General features: G+C 49.3%; 1 protein-coding gene across 1 annotated transcript in view; it reads left to right on the top strand.

The window, feature by feature from the left end:
* The first annotated feature begins 448 nt into the window (after positions 1 to 448).
* Positions 449 to 22901, top strand: part of LOC121867082 (C-type mannose receptor 2-like) — a 74233-nt gene continuing 51780 nt past the window's right edge. Inside the window, exons 1-3 of the mRNA XM_042366838.1 lie at positions 449 to 458; positions 694 to 849; positions 17756 to 17910. Of these exons, the coding sequence (XP_042222772.1) occupies positions 449 to 458; positions 694 to 849; positions 17756 to 17910 (321 nt within the window). The remainder of the gene's footprint in view (positions 459 to 693; positions 850 to 17755; positions 17911 to 22901) is intronic.

Raw genomic sequence — 22901 nt, 5'->3', positions numbered from 1 at the left:
GTTACCGTTGTACTGCTACTTTTAAAACTCACCACTGTTACTAAACCAGCACTGTTCCTAACACTAACCACTGGTACTATTACTTGTCACTGTTACCAGCACTCACCAATGTTACCAACATTCACCACAGCTACCAGCTCCTACCTCCTTAAACTCCTTATAAGTTACATGAGGGACTGATTCTCTTAGCTCTATAATATTTGATTTTTTACATCTTGTCTTTGTTCACTTTTAAAGGTATACATATAACTTCATAAATTTACGGCAAGTTTAAACTTATCTTTCCGAGTATGTATTTGCTTTGATGATTTATTTGCTAATGAAGAAATGTGTTTACTGTTTTTTAATGAATGAATTTGCCTTCTGTGTGTTCTTATTACTTAATATTTGTTATGTGAACGAATGTGACTCTTATGCGTTGCTCTACCTAAAATTTTATAATATCACCATGAAGACGGGTGGGTGTTTTCAGGCCTTAACTTTCCTTATTAGTAAGGCGACGAATGTAAACTACTTTTTACAGTTATTACATCAAACAGTGTATAGCTACCATCTCTGCCAACTCTCTTTACTGTCTATTGTTAGTATTGGTAACAATAATGTGCAAATGCATGTTGATTTATAACAATAAACAATGTTGGGAGTAATTATATATCTACGATTCAACTAATAAAAAAATTTTTACGTCAACAGTGAGGTGTCCAGCAGGATGGACCTACTGGGACAACCACTGCTACTACTATTCAGATAAGCAAACCACCTGGGACTTAGCACACTCAGCTTGTAACGAAAACTTCGGCAGTGAACTTGTCTCTGTAATAAGTAAAGATGAAGATGATTACTTACAACGTAAGTACAATTATCTTTCTATAACATGAGTATTCTTCTGGTGAAAAATATTTGATATTTTCATCAATCATTAAGATATTGTATGCCTATTTGATGGAATCGCAAATACGGCTCAGTAACTCGAGTACTACGTGTCCCCAGCCAATTCTTGAATCACACTGCCTCTCCAGCCACCTCCTGCATCACACTCCCCAGCCCATCTTCTGTATTACATTTCTGACACCCCATCCACCTCCTGTATTACATTTCTGACACCCCGTCCACCTCCTGTATTACAAACACAACCACTCCCGAGCCAGTTCCTGTATCATACTACTCCAGTCACCTCTTACATCACACTCCTACAGCTACCTCCAGTATCACATTCCCCCAACAAACTCCTGTACCACACCCAGCTACTCCCCAGCCACCTTTTGTATCAAACCCCCTACTCACCAGCCACCTCTGTACAGTATAAGGGCTCGTTTACACGATCAGTTACCACGTATAGTGGTCGCGCACGCCTCGGATCAGTGGCGAAGCATGGGGTCGGAGCAGGGTACTGGCTACTGTTTAGTGGACAGTGTGTTTACTGACACCATCGTTACTGGTCAGTGTGTGGTAGACTGCTGGGTAAGAGGTTCATGGCTCCCAGACAGACGAGTCGGCGACGGACGGCCGCACTGTTGTGTGTTTTGGCCGCTGGGATGATATTGAAGAAAAAACAACAAGAAAATGGACTGTCTATCTTGGGGAATGAGGCAACAGATGGCCTTGCTAAGCCTGGCTGTAACAAGGCACACCTGACTACGGTGTTCCTCGAACACTTTTACATCTAAGGACTCAAATTAGCCGCAAACAGAGAGAAGCTCGGGAAGCAACTCCCCGTCCACCTGGTACGATGTCCTCCGTAAACTTCCTGACCTCCCTTATGTCTATGGGAAAGGGTCGCGGAAAAGGGACGTGATTGCTGCCCGTATCATCATTGGGTAAGACTTTGCTTGGGAGATTGGTATCCCCGCATCCCCTGAGCAGTGCTCTTGTGCATTATGCAGAAGACCCGACAGCCGCACCCTTATCTACTACCTCCTAAGATGTCCCCACGTACAACGCTTCCGTGACGCCTGCGGGACCACCACTCCACGACCCCCTGAAGAAGACACGATGATCCTCCCCATACTGGCCAGATATTATGTAAAAAATATTGATGATGTGTTAAAAGAATATCCTTCATTCCTTAGGCCTTAGTAAGCACCTTTATAATATTTATACATACTTGTGACACTTGTCAGATGCTTCTGGTGTTATTGTATAGGGGTACCTAGTGACAACACTAGGACCCCGCTTCCTCTATCAAGGAATAAATATTGAAATTGAAATTGAATTGAACGGACTGTGTGGGTGAAAAATTGGTTGAGGTATAAATCGTGGTACTTATAACCAAATCTTGCTGAAATGCAGCGTGAGGACACACAGGACGTGCAACGATACATTTGCATGACCCCTGAAATGTACAACACACTTGATAAAGTTCGTCCACATATTTCCAGGACGGATACAAATATGAGGGACTCTATAAGTGGCAGGGACCCACGAAGGTGTCCACGCAACTATTAGGGCTCGTTTACACGATCAGTTACCACGTATGGCGGTCGAGCACGCTTCGGGTCAGTGGCGAAGCTTGTGGTAGGAGAGGTACTGACCACTGTTTAGTGGACTGTGTGTTTGCACGGAACTGCCACACCCTGTCTGCACTAGCCTCAGACTTCGGCTGCGACTGCGGCTATCATTTTCATGCTCCTATCTGTATTGACTGTGTAATGTGTTTATTTTCTTCTTGACAATATCAAGTGTGCACATAGGATTTACATTTTTCACATAATTATACAGTTCCCCATAAGATTTACATTTTTCGTTTCTATTTCTGTATCCATCACTTCTGACTTGCCATAGACATGGCCGGTCCCTATACAGTTCAATAAGTTGTAACGTTAACGTCTTTGTCCACTCAAATGGTGGCCTTGACTTCTGAGGGTCACTTGTGGGAGGTGTAGGGGACGGCACAACGTCCATCGTTGCTTTTAACATGCGCGTCTGTGTGGTATGGCAGGGACACACGTAGGTGGCCACGCAACTATTAGGCTCCCGCACGTAACTGCCCGGGAATGGTTGGTGGTTCAGTGTTGCAGTATACACGATCACTGCCCGAGCACGGCTTCGTTTCCATGATTCGAAAACATGTTCTGAGACTGATCGTGTAAACTAGGTCTTACACTCCGCACTCCCCAGCCGCTTAATGAAACACAACCTCTACTCCCCAGCCACCTCCTGTATCAAGCACCCCCAGCCACCTCCTACATCACACACCCCACAGCCACCTCCTCTATCACACACCCCCAGCCACCTCCTACATCACACACCCCACAGCCACCTCCTCTATCACACACCCCAGCCACCTCCTACATCACACACCCCACAGCCACCTCTTCTATCACACACCCCCAGCCACCTCCTACATCACACACCCCCAGCCACCTCCTACATCACACACCGCCAGCCACCTCCTACATCACAACCCCAGCCACCTCCTACATCACACACCACTAGCCACCTCCTACATCACACACCACCAGCCAACTACTACATCACACACCCCAGCCACCTCCTGCATCACACACCCCCAACCACCTCCTGTTTTACACACCCCAGTCACCTCCTATATCACACACCCCCAGCCACCTCCTGTATCACACACCCCAGCCACCTCCTACATCACACACCCCAACCACATCCTGTTTCACACACCCCAGCCACCTCCTATATCACACTCCCCCAGCCACCTCCTGTAGCACACACCCCTAGCCACCTCCTACATCACACACCCCCAGCCACCTCCCATCACACACCCCCAGCCACCTCCTACATCACACACCCCAGCCACCTCCTATATCACACACACACCCCAGCCACCCTACATCACACACCCCCAGCCACCTCCTATATCACACACCCCCAGCCACCTCTATCACACACCCCAGCCACCCTATATCACACACCCCCAGCCACCTCCCTACATCACACACCCCCAGCCACCTCCTGTATCACACTCCCCAGCCACCTCCTACATCACCCCACCCCCATCCACCTCCTCCTGTATCACACACACCCCAGCCACCTCTTGTATCACACCCCCAGCCACCTCCTGTATCACACACCCCAGCCACCTCCTACATCACACACCCCCAGCCACCTCCTGTATTACACACCCCCAGCTACCTCTTACATCACACACCCCCGGCTCCTGACAGATGGCCGAAGGACATTTGGCAGACGGACGTTTCACCGACGGACATTTGACCGAACGGACATCGAACCGACGGACATTTGGCCGAACGGACAATAGACCGAACGGACATTTTGCCGAATGGACATATGGACTTTTATTTATTTTTTCTTCTTTGCAATGTACTTTTTTGCACATATACTAAAGGATAAAATATATTTACTGCAATGTAATTGCTTCTTTGCAATGTATTTGCTTTATAAAACAAAGGATAAAAAGATAACATAATTTCAATGTGATACATTTGCATGATATACAATTTTTTTTGCACATTTACTGAAGGATAAAATATATTGATAGTAATGTAATTGTTTTATAAAAATTGCTGTTAAAACGAAATGTTCATAAATATTTAAAGATTGTGGGCAATTGCTCTCAAGAAGTCGATTCTTGGATACTCCTCATATTTCTCAATGACAGACTTCAGTCTTGTGTTTAATATCTAGTACTTCTTCTTGGGTTTCTATACCATTCCTGCTGCTGCCTGCTCAATTGTCAACTCCCAGTCCGACTGCTCTTTTCTTAGTTTTGAAACGAGACGGCAAACGGTGGGGTGGGTGATTGCCATTCTCTGCTCAAACCCTCTGTGCTATCCTTCAATAGAATTTGTTGTCCGTGGAAGGCCTTGTGTGTTCCTCTCCAATATGTTCCACAGCCTGAGTTCGAATGCTGGTTTTCGTCGTCTACCACGCTGTACAGCACCAAACCATGTCGCTTCAAAGTAGCCAAGAAACTCAGATAGTTCATAAGTTTCATCATCTAGTGCTGAGACAAATTCATTGAAGCTTTCAGCAACGTCACTGACTGGCACAAATGCTAAAGCTTGAACGGACTTTACGATGAGTGCATTTCTTTCATTATACCAAGTCTGTAGTCCTAAGCCCTGTGTTTGTCTCACAAGCACTGCCCGAAATGGAAAAACATTCAAAAATTTTGTGTTTGGGAACATGTTGTTATGCTATTAAGAGCCGCTCTTTCATAGTCAATGGTGACTGAAACAGGATTGAGATCTGGTCTCACTTGCTTGAGGGTGCTAAAATCAAGTCATAAGTTGCTTGGTTTTTGTTCCTTGCGATGCAGTATTCATTGTATGGCTCTCATCCAGCATAACATGCACTGTATATAACTGAAAGCCTACTGGCGCACAATCAAATGTCCCATCACACAGCCAGTGGTCTTGAAAGCAAGAAGCTGTAAGTTTCGAGGTGTTGACAGAATTAGCAGGTTGTCACTTATGGATGATGTCTTCTCTAATTGATTTCCGTAAGTCGTTAGTTAAAAGTCCCGTCTGGTGCCATGCGTTGTCTGCGCACCATTCTTGCCAGAGATTCTTTCTTAGGAAGAGCACCTGCACCTGCAGCATCAAGTGGGTACTCACTGGTGCAGATTTGTATAATAGTCGATGTCACTTCCTCCGACTGTCTGGCTCTTTCTTTAATTTTCTTTACTGTCTTCAAGGAGGTGGCCGGTAATAAAGTCACAGGAAAAAAAGCAGAAAAAGTCACAATTTTGGCTAGGAAAAAAAGTCACAGGAAAAAAAGTCACAATTAATTTATGGTGGCCGGTAATAAAGGTAAGGTAAGGTAAGGCAAGGCAGGGTAGGGTACAAGGGTAGGTTAGGTTAGGTTGATTAGGTTAAGTTAGGTTGGTTAGGTTAGATAGGTTACCATCAGTTCTGCATATTCCTTTACTGAAACTGATTGACATATTAACCTTAAAAAATGTGAGAATTCGATAGTTAACTTTTCTTTTTTTCCTGTGACTTTTTTCCTGTGACTTTTTTACCTGTGACTTTTTTACCTGGATTCACGTCCGGCATTAGGCGGGGGTGAGTAATTACTTGCTTCTCCTTGAATAACGTCTTCTTCTGTTTTTAGTCGTCCCCACCAACTTCCTTTGCGTTCACATCGCCAATATATTACATTGTCTTTCCGTTTATCAACGATGTAGTCGTATCCGTCAAGCAAAAGCCTTCTTCCTCCTCTTGTCGTTGGTATGAATTCCATGGTCTTAAAAGAAACAAATATTAAATAAAGTAATAATAATAATAATAATAATAATAATACTAATAATACTAATAATACTAATACTAATAATACTAATAATACTAATAATACTAATAATAATACTAATAATACTAATAATAATATATAATAATTATAATAAATAAAAAAAATGCTTACCTTTACAACCTCTGAAGATGACTGCATCCAAGTCCAGGCAAGCAGGGATAATGTTTGGTTGGTGGGCGGGGCTAAACTTCACCTGACTTAACATGAATAGTTACGTCGCCCCTTCTTTGTGTTTGTAGGTGTTAGTGTGGATAGTGATGTCATGTTTTTGACCTGACATCATGTTTTGTAAGGTCACCCTGTGTACATAAACCTCTCTCAGTCTTTGTAATTCACTAGTTAAATTGAAATTGGGGAAAATAATGCTGATTGTTTCCGAATAAGGCTGATTATTTCCGACGTCTACCAGATATTAAGCACTAGACTGAAGCAATTTTTATGAAGCAATACATTACAATTAATATCTTTTATCCTTTAGTATATGTGCAAAAAATACATTGCAAAGAAGAAAGAAAAAAAAAGAAAAAGTACATATGTCCATTCGGCCAAATGTCCTTTCGGCCATTTGTCCATTCGGTCTATTGTCCGTTCGGTCATTTGTCCGTTCGGCCATTTGTCAGTTCGGTCTATTGTCCGTTCGGTCTATTGTCCGTTCCGCTAAATGTCCGCCGGCTCGATGTCCGTTCGGTCAAATGTCCGTCGTTGAATGTCCTTCGGCCAAATGTCCTTCGACCATCTGTCCGACCACGCAAACCCCTAGCCACCTCCTGTATCACACACCCCTAGCCACCTCCTGTATCACACACCCCCAACCACCTAATATCACACACACACCCAGCCACCTCCTGTATCACACACCCCTAGCCACCTCCTACATCATCCCACCCCGCAGCCACCTCCTACATCACACACCCCTAGCCACTTCCTGTATGACACATCCCCAGCTACCCCACACTCACCACACCCCCCCAGCCACCTCCTACATTATACCCCCCAGCCATCTCCCTGTATCACACACCCCCAGCCACCTCCTACATTACACACACCCCAGCCACATCCTGTATGACACATCCCCAGCCACCTCCACACACACACCTCCAGCCACCTCCTACATCACCCACCCCCAGCCTCCTCCTACATAACACACCCTCAACCACCTCCGACATCACACACCCCCAGCCACCTTTACATCACCCCACCCCAGCCACCCTGTAACACACACCCCAGCCACTTCCTGTATCACACACTCCCCAGCCACCTCCTACATCACCAAAAACCCCAGCCACCCTACACATACCACCCCCACACCTCCTGTATTACACCCGCATCCACCTCCATCACACACCCCAAGCCACTCCTGCATCACACACACACCCCAGCCACCTCCTACATCACCCCTCCCCCAGCCACCTCCTACATCACACACCCCCAGCCACCTCCTGCACACACACACACACCCCCCAACCACCTCCTGTATCACACACCCCAAACCACCTCCCTGTCATCACACCCCCAAACCACCTCCTGTATCACACACCCCAGACACCTCCTACATCACCCAGCCCCAGCAACCCCACACTCACACACCCCCAACCACCTCCTAGACACACACACACCCCCTGGCCACCTCCTATCACACACCTCAGCCACCTTACACACCTCCCACCCTCCTACATCATTCACCCCCAGCTACCTCCACATCACACACCACCAGCCACCTCCTATATCCATCCACAGCCACTCCTCCTGTATCACACACACCCAAAGCAACTCCTACATCACACACACCGTAAGCCATCTCCCTGTATCACACACACCCAGCCACCTCCTGTATCACACACCTCCAGCCACCCCCATCACACACACCTCGGCCACCTCCTACATACCACACACCCCAGCCACCTCATACATCACCCCATCCCTAGCCACCTCCTGCATCACCCCACCCCAGCCACCTCCTGTAACACACACCCCAGCCACTCTCCTGCATCACACAACCCCAGCCACCTCCTACATCACCAAACCCCAGCCACCCACCTTACACCACAGCCTCCTGTATTACACACCCCATCCACTCTGTATCACACACCCCTGGCCACCTCCTCCATCGCACACCCCAGCCACCTCTGTATCACACACACCCCAACCACCTCCTCTCGTATCACACACCCAAACCACCTCCTGTATCACACACCCCAAACCACCTGCTGTCACACACACCTCCAGACACCTCCTACATCACCCCACCCCCAGCCACCTCTCATCACACACACCCCAACCACCTCCTGTATCCACACACCCCAGCCACCTCCTGCATACCCCACACACCCCAGCCACCTCCCCATCACTCCCCACCTCCCAGCCACCTCCTACATCATTCACCCCCAGCCACCTCCAACATCACACACCCCACCAGCCACCTCCCATAACACACCCACACACTTCCTGTATCACACACCCAAAGACACCTCCTGCATCACACACCCAGCAACCCCCACATCACACATCAGAAGCCATCTCCACACCTCCAGCTCCAGCCACCTACATCACCACAAACCCCAGCCACCTCCCACATTATACCCCAGCCACCCCACACACACCAAGTCCACCTCCTGTATCACACACCCCAGCCACCTCCTGCATCACACACCCCAGCCACCTCCTACATCACCCCACCCCAGCACCTCCTACATCACACACCCCAGCCACCTCCTGCATCACACACACCCCCAACCACCTCCTGTATCACACACCCCCAAACCACCTCCTGTATCACACACCCCAAACCACCTCCTGTATCACACACCCCCAGACACCTCCACACTCAACCCACCCCAGCCACCTCCTACATCACACACACACCCCCAACCACCTTGTATCACACACCCTGCACCTCCCATCTCACACCCCAGCCACCTCCACACTGCCCCACCTCCCCAGCCACCTCTACATCATTCACCCCAGCCACACCACACACACACCACCACAGCCACCTCCTATATCACACACCCAGCCACTTCCTAGATACACACTAAAGACACCCTCCTGTATCACACACCCAAAGCAACTCTCTACATCACACACACCAAGTTCTCCCCCATCACACACCTCCAGCCACCTCTCCTGTATCACACACACACCTCTCCAGCCACCTCCTATATCACACACCCTGGCCACCCTCCCACATACCCACACCCCCTGCCACCCCACATACATACATCACCCCATCCCTCAGCCACCTCCCTGCATCACCCTCCCCACCCCCAGCCACCTCCTGCACACACACACCCCAGCCACTTCCCTGTGCATCACACACCCCCCAGCCACCTCTACATCACCACACACACCCAGCCACCTCCACATCACCACACAAAACCCCCAGCCACCTCCTCCTCCCCACCTCATACCTGCCACACCTCCTGTATACACACACACACCCCATCCACCTCCTGTATCACACACCCCAGCCACCTCCCACTGCACCTGCCACCTCCCACATCACCCCAACCCTCAGCCACCCCTCACATCACACACAACTCTAGCCACCTCCTGTATCACACACTCCCCAACCACCTCCTGTATCACACACCACCTCCCCTGTATCACACTCTAACCACTCTGTGTCACACACCTCCAGACACCTCCTACATCACCCTCCCACCCCCAGCCACACCTCCTACACACACACCCCCAACCACCCCTGTACCACACACCCCTAGCCACCTCTACATCCCACACCCCCAGCCACCTCCCATATCACACACCCCACCTCCCAGCCACCTCCTACATCATCTCACCCCAGCTACTCAACATCACACACCACCAGCCACTCTTATCACACACACCCACAGCCACTTCCTGTATCACACCCAAAGACACCTCCCTGTCACACACACCCAAAGCAACCTCCTACATCACACACACCGCAAGCCATCTCCTGTATCACACACCTCCAGCCACCTCCCATATCACACCCCAGCCACCTCCCACACACCACACCCCAGCCACCCCATCACCCCACCCCAGCCACCCCTCCTACATCACACACCCAGAGCCACCCACTGATCACACACCCCAGCCACCTCCTGCAACACCCCCATCCTGCCACCTCTATCACACACACTCTCAGCCTCTGTATCACACACCCCCAGCCACCTCCTCACACCACCCACCCCCAGCCACCTCCCACATCACACACCCCAGCCACCTCCACACACACACCTCCAGCCACCTCCTGTATCACACACACCCCAGCCACCTCGACATCACACACCCCCAGCCACCTCCTCCATCACCCCACCCCCAGCCACCTCCACACCACACACACCCCAGCTAACTCCCACATCACCCCACCCCAGCCACCCCTACATGACCCCATCCTCAGCCACCTCCTGCATCACCCAACTCCTCAGCCACCTCCCCTGCATCTCCTCACCCCACCCTCAGCATACCTCCCACATCACACACCCCTAGCCACCTCCTGTATCACACACCTCAAGCCACCTCCCGCATCACACACCCTGCTCACCTCCTGTATCACAAACCCCAGCCACCTCCATGAAACACACATATTTAAGCCACTCCACATCACCCCACCCCCAGCCACTCCTCCCTACATCACACACCCCCAGCCACCTCCTACATCACACACCCCAAGCCACCTCCTACATCACCCACATCCCAGCCACCTCCCACAACACACCCCCAACCACCTCCTGCATCACACACCACACACCCCAGCCACCCTGACATATCACACCCCAGCCAACCCTACATCACCCCCACCCCAGCCATCCCCTACATCACCCCATCCCTCAGCCACCTCCTGCATCACCCCAACCCCCAACCACCTCCTACATCACACACACCAAGCCAACTCCTTGCCATCACCCCACCCTCAGCCACCTCCTCCATCACCCCACCCCCAGCTAACTCCTACATCACACACCCCAGCCACCTCCTGTGACCCACACCCCTTAGCCACCTCTTACCACCCCAACCCCAGCCACCCTACATCACCTCCCAACTCCCAGCCACCTACATCACACACCCCAGCCACCTGTACTCACACCCCATCCACCTTCTGTGTCACACACCCCAGCCACTTCCTTATTCATCCTCGCTACTCTACTCACCACACCCCCAGCCACCTCCTGCATTCACCCCCCAGCCCTCCTGTAATACACCCCCAGCCACCTCCTACATCACACACCCCAGCCACATCCTGTATCACACACCCCAGCCACCTCCTGCACATCACACACCTTCAGCCACCTCCTACATCACACACCCAAGCACCCTTACACACACTCCTAGCCACCTTTATCACTCATATCCCAGCCACCTCCTACATCACCCTCCCAGCCACCTCCTGTATCACACACCACTCCCAGCCACCTCCTACATCACTCCACTCCCAACCACCTCGTGCACCACACACCCCCAGCCACTCTCCCTCTGTATCACACACCCTCCAGCCACCTCCTGTATCACACACACCCCAGCTACCTCCTACTCCACCCCACCCCCAGCCACCTCCAAATCACACACCCCCAGCCACCTCCTGTATCACACACCCCAGCCACCTCCTACATCACCCCCACCCCCAACCACCTTACACACACCCCAGCCACCTTTGCACACACTCCCTCAGCCACCTCTAGTCACACACCTCAGCCACATCCTACCACACACCCCAGCCACCTCCTACATCACCCACCCCCAGCACCTCCTACATCACTCCCAGCCACCTCCTCCTACACCCGCCACCTATGGCCACACTTCCAGTACTCTCCTGTCACACACCCCAGCTGTCCCTACATCACTCCCACCCCCAGCCACCCTACATCACCACCTCCCACCTCACCTACCTCCTGTACCACGCACCCCTAACCACTTCCACACACACTCCTGCTAACTCCTGCATCACCCCACCCCCAGACCCCCTACCTACTCCCATCCCCTCAGCATCTCCCACACCACCCATCTCAGCCACCTCCCAGATCACCCCACCCCCAGCCACTCTCATCATACCACCCCAGCCACCTCCTGTCACTCACACCCCCAGCCACCTTCTGCACACAACCCTGCAACTTCCTGTCATACATCCTCAGCTACCTCCTACGTCACCACACACCCCCAGCCACCTCTTATTATGCCCCCAGCCATCTCCTGTATCACACACCCCAGCCACTGTCTCTACAGACCCCCAGCCACATCCTGTATCACACAACCCCAGCACCTCCTACATCACACACCTTCAGCCACCTCCGACATCACACAACTCCGGTCACTCCTCTACACACACCCGCAGCCACCTCTTGTATCACACATCCCAGCCACCTCCTACATCACCCCACTCCCAGCCACCTCCTGTATCACACACCCGCAGCCACCTCCTACATCACCCACCTCTAACCACCTTCTGTGTACCCCCAGCCACCTCCTGTATCACACACACCCCCAGCCACCTCCTGTTCACACACCCCAGCCACCTCCTACGTCACCCCACCCCCAGCCACCCTCCCAAATCACACACCCCAGCCACCTCCCAGACACACCCCCAGCCACCTTACACACCCCACCCCTAACAACTACACCACACACCCCAGCCACCTCATGACACACACTCCCAGCCACTCTCTGTATCACACACCCTAGCCACATCCTGTATCACACACCCCAGCCACCTCCTACATCACACCCCACCCCAGCCACCTCCTACATCACCCCCAGCCACCTACATCACACACCTGGCCACCTCATGTACACACCCCAGCTACCATCTGTATCACACACCCCAGCCAACTCCTACATCACCCCACCCCCCAGCCACCCCTACATCACCCCATCCTCACCCAGCACCTCCTGCATCACACCACCCCAACCACCTACTCACATCACACACCTGCCAACTCCCTACATCACCCCCACCCCCAGCAACCCCACCTGACCCCATCCCTCAGCCATTCCTGTACCACCATCCCTCAGCTACCTCCTGCACACATTCACCCCAGCCACTCCTACATCACACACCCCAGCCACCTCCTGTATCACACACCCCAGCCACCTTCTGTAATCACACCCCAGCACCTTCCCACTACATCCCCTCAGCTACCTCCATGTCACCACACCCCCCAGCCACCTCCTGCATATGCCCCCAGCCACCTCCCTGTATCACACACCCCCAGCCACCTCCTACATTACACACCCCAGCCACATCCCGGACACACAACCCCCAGCCACACCTCCTACATCACACACACTCCTCCAGCCACCTCCTATACACACACCCCAGCCACCTCCTACATCACACTCCTACACCTTTGTATCACACACCCCCAGCCACCTCTACATCACCACACCCCTGGCCACCTCCTGCACACACCCCAGCCACCTTTCTGTCACACACCATAGCTACCTCCCTGCCACCACTCACCCCCAGCCACCTCCTACATCACACACCCCCAGCCACCTTACATAACACACCCCAGCCAACTTACATCACACCACCCCCAGCCATCCCTACATCACCCCATCCCTGCCACCTCCTCTGCCACTTCCACCCCAGCCACCCTACATCACACACCTCCAGCCACCTCCTACACCCACCTCCAGCCACCTCCTATAACACACCCCACCACCTCCGACATAATACTCCCCAGCCACCTTACATCACGCCACCACCAATCACCTCGGCCACACACCCCCGGCACCTCCTGCACACACCCCCAGCCACCTCCCACATCACCCCACCCCTGCCACCTCCCACATCACACACCCGTAGCTACCTCCTGTATCACACACCCCAGCCACCTCCTGTACACCCACCCTAGCTCTTCCACGCCACACCCCAGCCACTTCCTGTAACACACCCCAGCCACTCCTACATACCCCAGCCACCTCCATTCAGCCACATCTCTACATCACACACCTCCTGCCACCTCCTATCACCCACCCCCGCCACCTTCTGTATCACACACCCCAGCCACCTCCTGTATCACACACCCCAGCCACCTCCTGTATCACACACTCCCAGCCACCTCCCAGGCACACACCCCAGCCACCTCTCTATCACACACCCCAGCTACCTCCAGTATCACATACCCTAGCTACCTCCCACATCACACACCCCACCACCTCCTGTCACACACCCCCAGCTACCTCCTGTCATAATATCTCCCCAGCCACCTTCATCACCACCCCTATGCCACATCCTGTATCACACACCTCCTGTGCCACACCTCCCAGCCTTATCCGTATCACACACCCCAGCCACCTCCTGTAATACACTACACACAGCCACCTCCTGCATCACACATCCCCAGCTACCTCCTTCATCACACACCCCCCAGCCACCTCCTGTATCACACACCCCTAGCCACCTCCCAACAACACACCTCCCATCCACCTCCTGTACCACACCCCAGCCACCTCCTACACACACACCCCAGCCACCTCCTGTACACACCCCAGGCCACCTCTACATCACACACCTCCAGCCACCTCCTACATCACCCACCCCCAACCACCTTCTGTATCACACACCCCAGCCGCACGCCACCTCCCCTGCCCACCGCCTTTTTCATACACCCCAGCCACCTCTAGCATCACACACCCCACCCACCTCCTGTAATCACGCACCTCAGCAGCCTCCTGTATCACACACCTCAGCCCTTTGCACTCCCACCCCAGCCACTTTGTACTTACATAACCCTATACTTTCAGCATACACACTCCTAGCCACCTCCTGTAACACACACTCCCATCCACCTCCTGATACACACCCCGCCTCCTGTATCACACACACCCTAGCCACCTCCTGCTATCACCTCCCACCCCCAGCTACCGTATCACACCCCCAGCTACTCTCTCAGCACACCTCCTGCCACCTCCTGTAAATACACTCCATCCACCTCCTACCACACACCCAGCCACTTCCGATACACACCCCAGCCACCTCCTGATCCACACCCCAGCCACCTCCTCATCACACCCTCCCAGCCACCTCCTACACCCACCTCACCCCCAGCCACTTCCTGCACCACCCCCAGCCACCTCCTCTATCTCTCCAGCCACCTAGCATCACACACCCCACCCACCTGCTGTATCACACACCCCCAGCCCCTCCAGTATCACATACCCCAGCTACCTCCTTCGTCACACACCCCCAACCACCTCATGTGTCATGCACCCCAGCCACCTCCTGTATCCACACCCCCAGCCACCTCCTACATCACCCCACCCCAGCCACCTCCTGTGTGACACATCCCCAGCTACCTCCTGTAACACACACCGCATCCACCTCCTGTATCACACACTCCCATCCACCTCCCACACATCCCCAGCCACCTCCTACACACACCCCAACACTCCCATGTGTCACGCACCCCCAGCCACCTCCTGTATTACACACCCCAGCCACCCTACATCACCACCCTAGCCACCTCCCCAGGCACACATCCCCAGCCACCTCCTGCACCCACACCCCAGCCACCTCCTGTAACACACACCCCATCCACCTCCTGTATCACACACCCCAGCCACCTCCTCACATACACCCCCAGCCACATCCTGTATTATACACCCCTGGCCACCTCCTAACATCACACACCTCCAGCCACCTCCTACATCACCCACCACCACCCCCAGTCACAATACACCCCCAGTCACTTCTGCATCACACCCCCCAGCCACCTCTCTCCAGAGCCTCTAGTTACCACACCCTCACCCACCTCCTGTAAACAGCCACTTCCTGTGCCACCTCCTTCAGCCACTTCGTACATCATCACACCACTTTACTCTTGTATCACACTTTAGCCACCTGTCATTGCCCACACAATTCCAGTTACCTCAGCCACCTCCAGCCACCTCCTATGGGAGTTGGCTGGAGTGTGTGGAGGTGGCTGTGTGATACAGGAGGTGATGGGAGTGTGATAAGTGATGTGGCTGTGTGTGATGTAGGAGGTGACTGGGTTTGGGTGATGTGAGTGGCTGGTGTGTGATGTAGGAGGTGGCTGGTGATTTATGAGGTGGCTGGGTGTGTGATGTAGGAGGTGGCTGGAGGTGTGTGATGTAGGAGGTGGCTGGGGAGTGTGCGATGTAGGAGGTGGTGTGTGATGTAGGAGGTGAATGGGGGTGTGTGATGTAGGATGTGGCTGGGAGGTGTGTGATATTAGAAATTTTTGACCTAGTCCGCCACTGACCGTGGGTGATTGAATTTTATAAACATAATGTATGTAGCTCACATTTATATAAATATGACTGTATGTTTGACAGGGGCTAATACATGTTTTGTGGTCTGACAATCTTTTCATCAAGCCCCGTCCAGTGTCACCTATACACATCTTTGTGCATCAATTACAGGGTATGCTGTATATGGCACTATCCTCCTTTACATATCTTTGCTGCTCTTAATTTACAATTTCTCCAATTTTTCTCCCAGATGTATTCGCTATTTTCAGTCCAGTCATTTGCAAGTATTTTCTAAGGACTGAACCTTTATTTGAGTTGGTAACAGATACATACATTATTCTCCCCATTCCTCCTCACTGTGCTTAGTACCTGATTCTTAAGTTTTATCAGCAGTCTCTGAAGGGAACACAGTTTCTTGAATGAACTGATCATAATCGTATATGCAAATTCCTCCTCTAGGAACTCTTGACGGGGTTATATGTTTTAGTTTAAGATTGCCGCTGACCAAGCATTCACGTCATGCAGTAAGGTAGTCCAGAGAGGTGAGGTGCTCTTGTTGTAACACCTTAGCTCAGATAGGTGGACAACCCACCTGCTATTACTCCTTACTAATTTACTTCCCGTTTTTATTCTTTCCTTTTCCCTTTCCTCTCCTCTCTCCTGGCAAAGCCATTTGCCAATATATTTCATCATCATCATCATCATCGCCATCATCATCATCATCATCATCATCATCATCATCATCATCATCATCATCATCACTATCATCATCATCATCAACAACATCAGTATGTATTCTCTCTGTAGATGGGCTCAGTGTAGCCTGAAATGTTAGGGTTATACAGAAAGCCCAACCTTGTGTTTCCCTCCTACCAATCATATATATATATATATATATATATATATATATATATATATATATATATATATATATATATATATTGCTTCCCCTGTTTGTGAAGAAATTGCTCATTTCGTGAAATAGACTGCTAACCTAACCTATCTTAATAATTTAAACTACCTTGACCTAACCTAACTTAACCCAGCCCTACCTAATCTAACCTAACTCTATTTAACCTAACCAAAGTTAGGTTGTGAGCCAATTTAACGAACCAGGCAGAATGACCTAACCTAACGTAACTCATCTTGACTTCGGTTAAGTGCTGTATTAGGTTATGAAATCATGTGTAGGGAGTTTTGGTTTTATGCAACTTGTGTAGTAGTAATGGGCCATACACAAGTGTAGTTGAGTAATGAGGTATTAAGAATGATAATTATATTACTGAGTCTTAATAAATGTTTCGTGTGGATACAACAGAGGTACTTACTGCCCAGTCGAAAAATATATGGCTTGGTCTACACGATGACAATAATGGACATAACTGGCACTGGGTGGATGGCACTCCTGTGGGCTTCACCAACTGGTATCCTGGGGAACCCAACAATCAGGGTGGCATCGAGCACTGTGGGGAGGTAAGAATTCTTGTTTTGTTCCTGAGACTATTATATGTTCACTCCATGTTCTTATATGTTCATAAATATAAGTTTTGTCCATAGTTAAGATGATCATATTTGCTGTGTGCATTTCACCAATTCTGTCTGCAAGGATATGGAAGAGTTCTGTCTTGTCATGGGCATCATGCGCACTGCAAAAAAAAAAAGGCATACAAAGGGCTTAGAAAGTTTTTATGATTGTCCCTAATTGCAAACCGTTTTAAGGGTATATGATTACTAGTAAACCCTTGCAGATTGAAAGGAACGAACTCGCAGCAATGGTTTTAAATTAGACAAATTTAGATTTAGGCACGAGATAGGTAAACACTTGTTTAAAAATAGAGTAATGGATGAGTAGAACAGGTTACCTAACTTCATATTTAACTCGAACAAACTGGGTAGCTTCAAATATAGGTTGAACGGATATATGATGGATTTTTTTTTTCATTTTGCCGCTTACAGCGGCTACTTTATTGTGCACCCCACACTCATCCTGTGAGCGGTAGCGCAAAAGGATTACGGAGTAGAGTTTACAACGGGTCATAATAATTAACCCCAGTGGTCAGGATATTATGGCACTGAATGTTACACAGTATTTCAATTACATTATTTGTTTAGTTCTATACATAAAGGGTAACTTTTTCACAAATGCGTGTGTACAGGCGTGTGAGGCAGTATGTCTGACCGCACGCTTTGTTATTCACATTTGCGTAAGAAGTATTCATGCACATTGTGTATTTGGTTCTATATATGAGAACTGATATAGTTACTAAGTGCAAAAAAGTGGATACAATCTTAATATGTCGGCTATCTTGCCATTAGAGATGAAGTGTTGTGCCATTTCACACACAGTGTCCTTGGACCTGTCCCTAAAGGTTCTATCTTCACACAGTCGAGGACGTAGTGTTCAAGTGTGTGGCTATATGTCGGCCACACACTTTACATTTAGTCTTGTTAACATCGGCATGAGGAACATACTGCCAGAGGTACTTATATCCTAACCTTAATTATAGCGGTTACAGCATCTTGTAATCTAGTGATCTTGTTACTTGCTCCATATACATGTTTCACTTGATACATCTCATCGTGGTAAACTATGGATCGACTAGTGCCTTTTTGCACTTGTCTACTTGCGTCATATTCATCAATACGTTCTTTCCTAATTACAGTTTTAAGGTTCTTTTTGACAGATCCAAATTGTATTCAACAGTGTCTTTGTTAGACGCAAGTTTGGCGAGGGCATCAACTCTGTCATGTTCTTTGAGGACTATATGTGAGAGGGGATCTACAACAGTTTGACCTTGACACCCCGGTCAACAAGGTACGCATATTTGTGTCTGGCTTCAGAGACAAGCGCGTGACAACTTGAGTTGAGGGTGTCAAGGGCAATTAGTGAGGATAGAGAGTCAGTGATGATGAGACTGTCAGTGACAGTGGTTTCAATGAATTTAATAGCTGTGAGTATGGCAACTAATTCAGTTCGTAGAGTGGATGCCTAATTGTTAATTCTAACTACTTTCTCAATTATATTACCGTCAGGTTGAGTCACAACAATAGCACTTCCAGCCCTCCCACAGGCGGTGTTAAGAGATCCATCAGTGTAGATGGTCTGTGTGATATTATCATCAGTCTGTAGAGTGTGTATGTGTTCAAGAGCTCTCACTTTGGCAGTGAGTTGTAGATAAATACTTTGTATAATTAATCTTTAGGCGGATATGTCGGTATTGTGATATCGAAGGGAACTGTCCGCCAGGGTGGCAGGAAGCGCTGTTGTGTCTCAACTTTGTACAGATGGTCTAGTCCAAACATCTTCATATGTGTAGCTGTAGTTTGGATCCATTTAGACTCACCAGTCCATGGTTCATACATTCTGGCAATTTTAAGGAAACACTGTTATCAGGATCACCACGCAGAAGCCTCATGGCTATCATGAGGTTGACTTCAATTATTTTATCTTTGGCACTTGGTATACCTAGTTCTTTCTTCATATTAAATACTTTAGTGCTCATGGGACATCCTAGGATAATTCTGTGGGCTTTATTTTGCATTTTCTCGAGTTTGTCAACGCCTTTCCCGTCACGAAGGACCAGGGCTGGTGCGTGGTAATCTATCAGAGATCTTATATGGCCTAGGTAAATTGTCTTAACAATTCTAATATTAGCACCATAATGTGGGCTGTACCCCGCTACACTTCTAAGAGGTTTCAGTCCGTTAGTACATTGTCGGGTTAGATGTTGTATGGCAGGTAGGGTACAAGGGACGGAGACACCAAGATATTTAAAAGAAGAAACATAGTCAATAGTGTTGTTACCTATCTTGAATTTGGCGGGGCCGCGTTTGCGGTTACCTGCTTGTTTTTTGAACACCTTAGTTTTCTCAGTGGAGATAATAAGACCGAGGTTCTCAGAGGCTGCGTATACATGGTTCAGAGTGGTTTGCATTTCACGATGAATTTTAGTATGTATAAGAATATCATCAGCATAGCTGATTGTGATATTGCTGAGGTTGTCTGATATTAAATTTAATAATGCATTCATTAGAACATTGAACAAAGTGGGGCTAAGTACTCCACCTTGAGGGGTACCAAGTTGCTTATCTTTAACTTCACTTTTGTAACCCTGAAACAGTGCAGCAGCCCTTCTGTTGGTTAGGTAACCACTTATCCAGTGTAACAGCGTACCTCCTATATCCAATTTGGCTAGTTCGTACAATATCAGTTGCCTATTGGCAATATCAAATGCAGCTTTTAGGTCAAGAAATGTGGTGTATCTGTGCCTTTCATCACCATGCACAGTTAGGAATGTGGTCATGCAATTATGTACACCTTTACCATGGGTGAAGCCATTTATGTTAGGTGACATGTGTTCTCTGATTCTATATAAGAGTCTGTCAAACACCATCCTCTCAAAGGTTTTACGCAGGCAGCTAGTTAGTGATATGGGACGAAAGCATCAGGCTGTCCTGGTTTCAGTATTGGTACAACAATACTGCTGGTCCATGATGTGGGTAGTTGGTCCTCGGCATGACTCATATTGTACAATACCAATAATGGATTGCTCGGCACACGCCTTAGTAGTCTAACGGTGTTGTAGGTGACTCCGTCCTCTTCAGGGGAAGTAGACCTACCCCTGGAGAGGGCGGCGTCAAGCTCCCACTCAGTATATGAAACATCACACTCATCGTGCTGTTTGCCCAGCATAAAGTTAATAAGATTACTTCTCTCTACAGACTTCGCATCAAGGAGTCCCCGAGTCCTAGTTGGTAACATGTCATAGCCTAGACACATGAGCCCACTTTGTTATTAGCTCATTCAACTTTTGCAGAGGGTTTGGATGGGAGACGTGTCTACTGTTTTTACCTCTGATTGTGTTTACGTCTTTCCAGGCTTTGCTGAGGGATGTGTATTGATTCAGGCTGTTGACATATGTCTCCAATGCATTTTGTCTTAGTTCGTTTACACGTTCCCTGGCAGCAGCAAGGGAGGCTTGATACAATTGTAACATTTGAGATGTTCTAACTTGTTTGTAACCCTTACCCACCCTCCTGACTCTAGCCCTGAGTTTTTTTTTTCAGTTTAGGGTCATCGTAGCACTGTTGTTGACTGTTCCCAAGATGCTGACCACGTTTTCTCCTTTTTTTTTTTTTTGGTGGCGGCATTGTTGGTGAAGTATGTATAAGTCCTATCTATCAGATCACCATGGAAACTTTGGTAGTTGTCAGGCTTGTAGTCCTTGTACCAGTCATGGATGAAGTCTATGAACTATCTTTCATGTTCTTGCTTGACTGTGATTCTACGTCTGTTGAGTTTACCACCAGTGGGGGTGTCACTGGCTACATGTACAGTATACTAGCTTGGATTGGGCTGTGGTTAGATATAAGATCAGTGACAACATCAGAGCTATGAGTTGTGTATGATAGATTAAAACCAATTCACTTGTCTAGAGCCCCGCCATAGATGTGTGTTGGTTCATTATTACCAGTAATTTGAACATCTTCATATGCGCTGAGAAGTGAGATAAGTCTCCTACCAATGGTGTTAGTGGTGGGGTCACCTAATTTCTTGTGTCTAGTCAGGTCACAGCGGGCTCAGTGTGTAAAAAGTCTGGGAGATCTGTGTACTGAAGCTGATCTGAGGGAGCATAGGCGTATAGCACGTTGAGTGTGGAGTTGCCCAGGTGGATAGTGATCCCATGGTACTGAAGGTTGGTAGTCTTTTTGGATACAAGAGGTACATGCGGTAGTGACTCTTAACATACATCAAACATGTGTGAGTAGAACTAGGATCATGATACACATAATTGGGCAGACTGGGTGGGGGCTTACCATTAGGTGTGAGACACTCCTGCAGACACACAATATCAATGTCCTCAGTCACAACTTTGTGGTGTAGGTCAGGGTATCGTTTTCTGAGAGATGAGATGTTCCAACTCATCACCTTCACCGCTCTATATCTTTGTCTGGTATTAACACTGGCCATTATGAACTATATTTGGAAAGAAGCAAAAGGCACTGTATGATACTGTTTTTTTTCTCCTACGCTGCCTGTCCCTTCAGCAGGCAGGCGGCTTTTTAACCTTTTTGAAACATTTCTGGAGCATGTACTGCTCAACAGTTGTTGTATTTCAGTGGCAGACAACAACACACTTTGGTTTCACTCGACATCACAACCATTTTCTGTTTGTGTTTGTTCATATTCAGTGACCATGTCCACAGAGGCATTAGTAGAACTGTTACCAGTATCGCTATTTTCCTTTGCGTGGACACTAGCTCTTGGTGGGTCTTGAGTTTCCACATCTAGTACTGACATCTGAATGTCTTCAGTTTGACTGTAATATTTCCATAGCTGCTGCACAGTGTTGGTGGTGTTCTTTTTCTGTAGTGTATCATAGACCGATAGGGGTTGGGTGTAAACGGGGCTGCCATAATGGGCCAATAGGCCCGCTGCAGTTTCCTCCAGTCTTGTCCTTATG

The sequence above is a fragment of the Homarus americanus genome, unplaced genomic scaffold (genome assembly GCF_018991925.1).
Source record: "Homarus americanus isolate GMGI-L3 unplaced genomic scaffold, GMGI_Hamer_2.0 scaffold6317, whole genome shotgun sequence".
NCBI classification, from domain to species: Eukaryota; Metazoa; Arthropoda; class Malacostraca; order Decapoda; family Nephropidae; genus Homarus; species Homarus americanus.
This window is presented reverse-complemented; position numbering and strand designations above follow the sequence as displayed.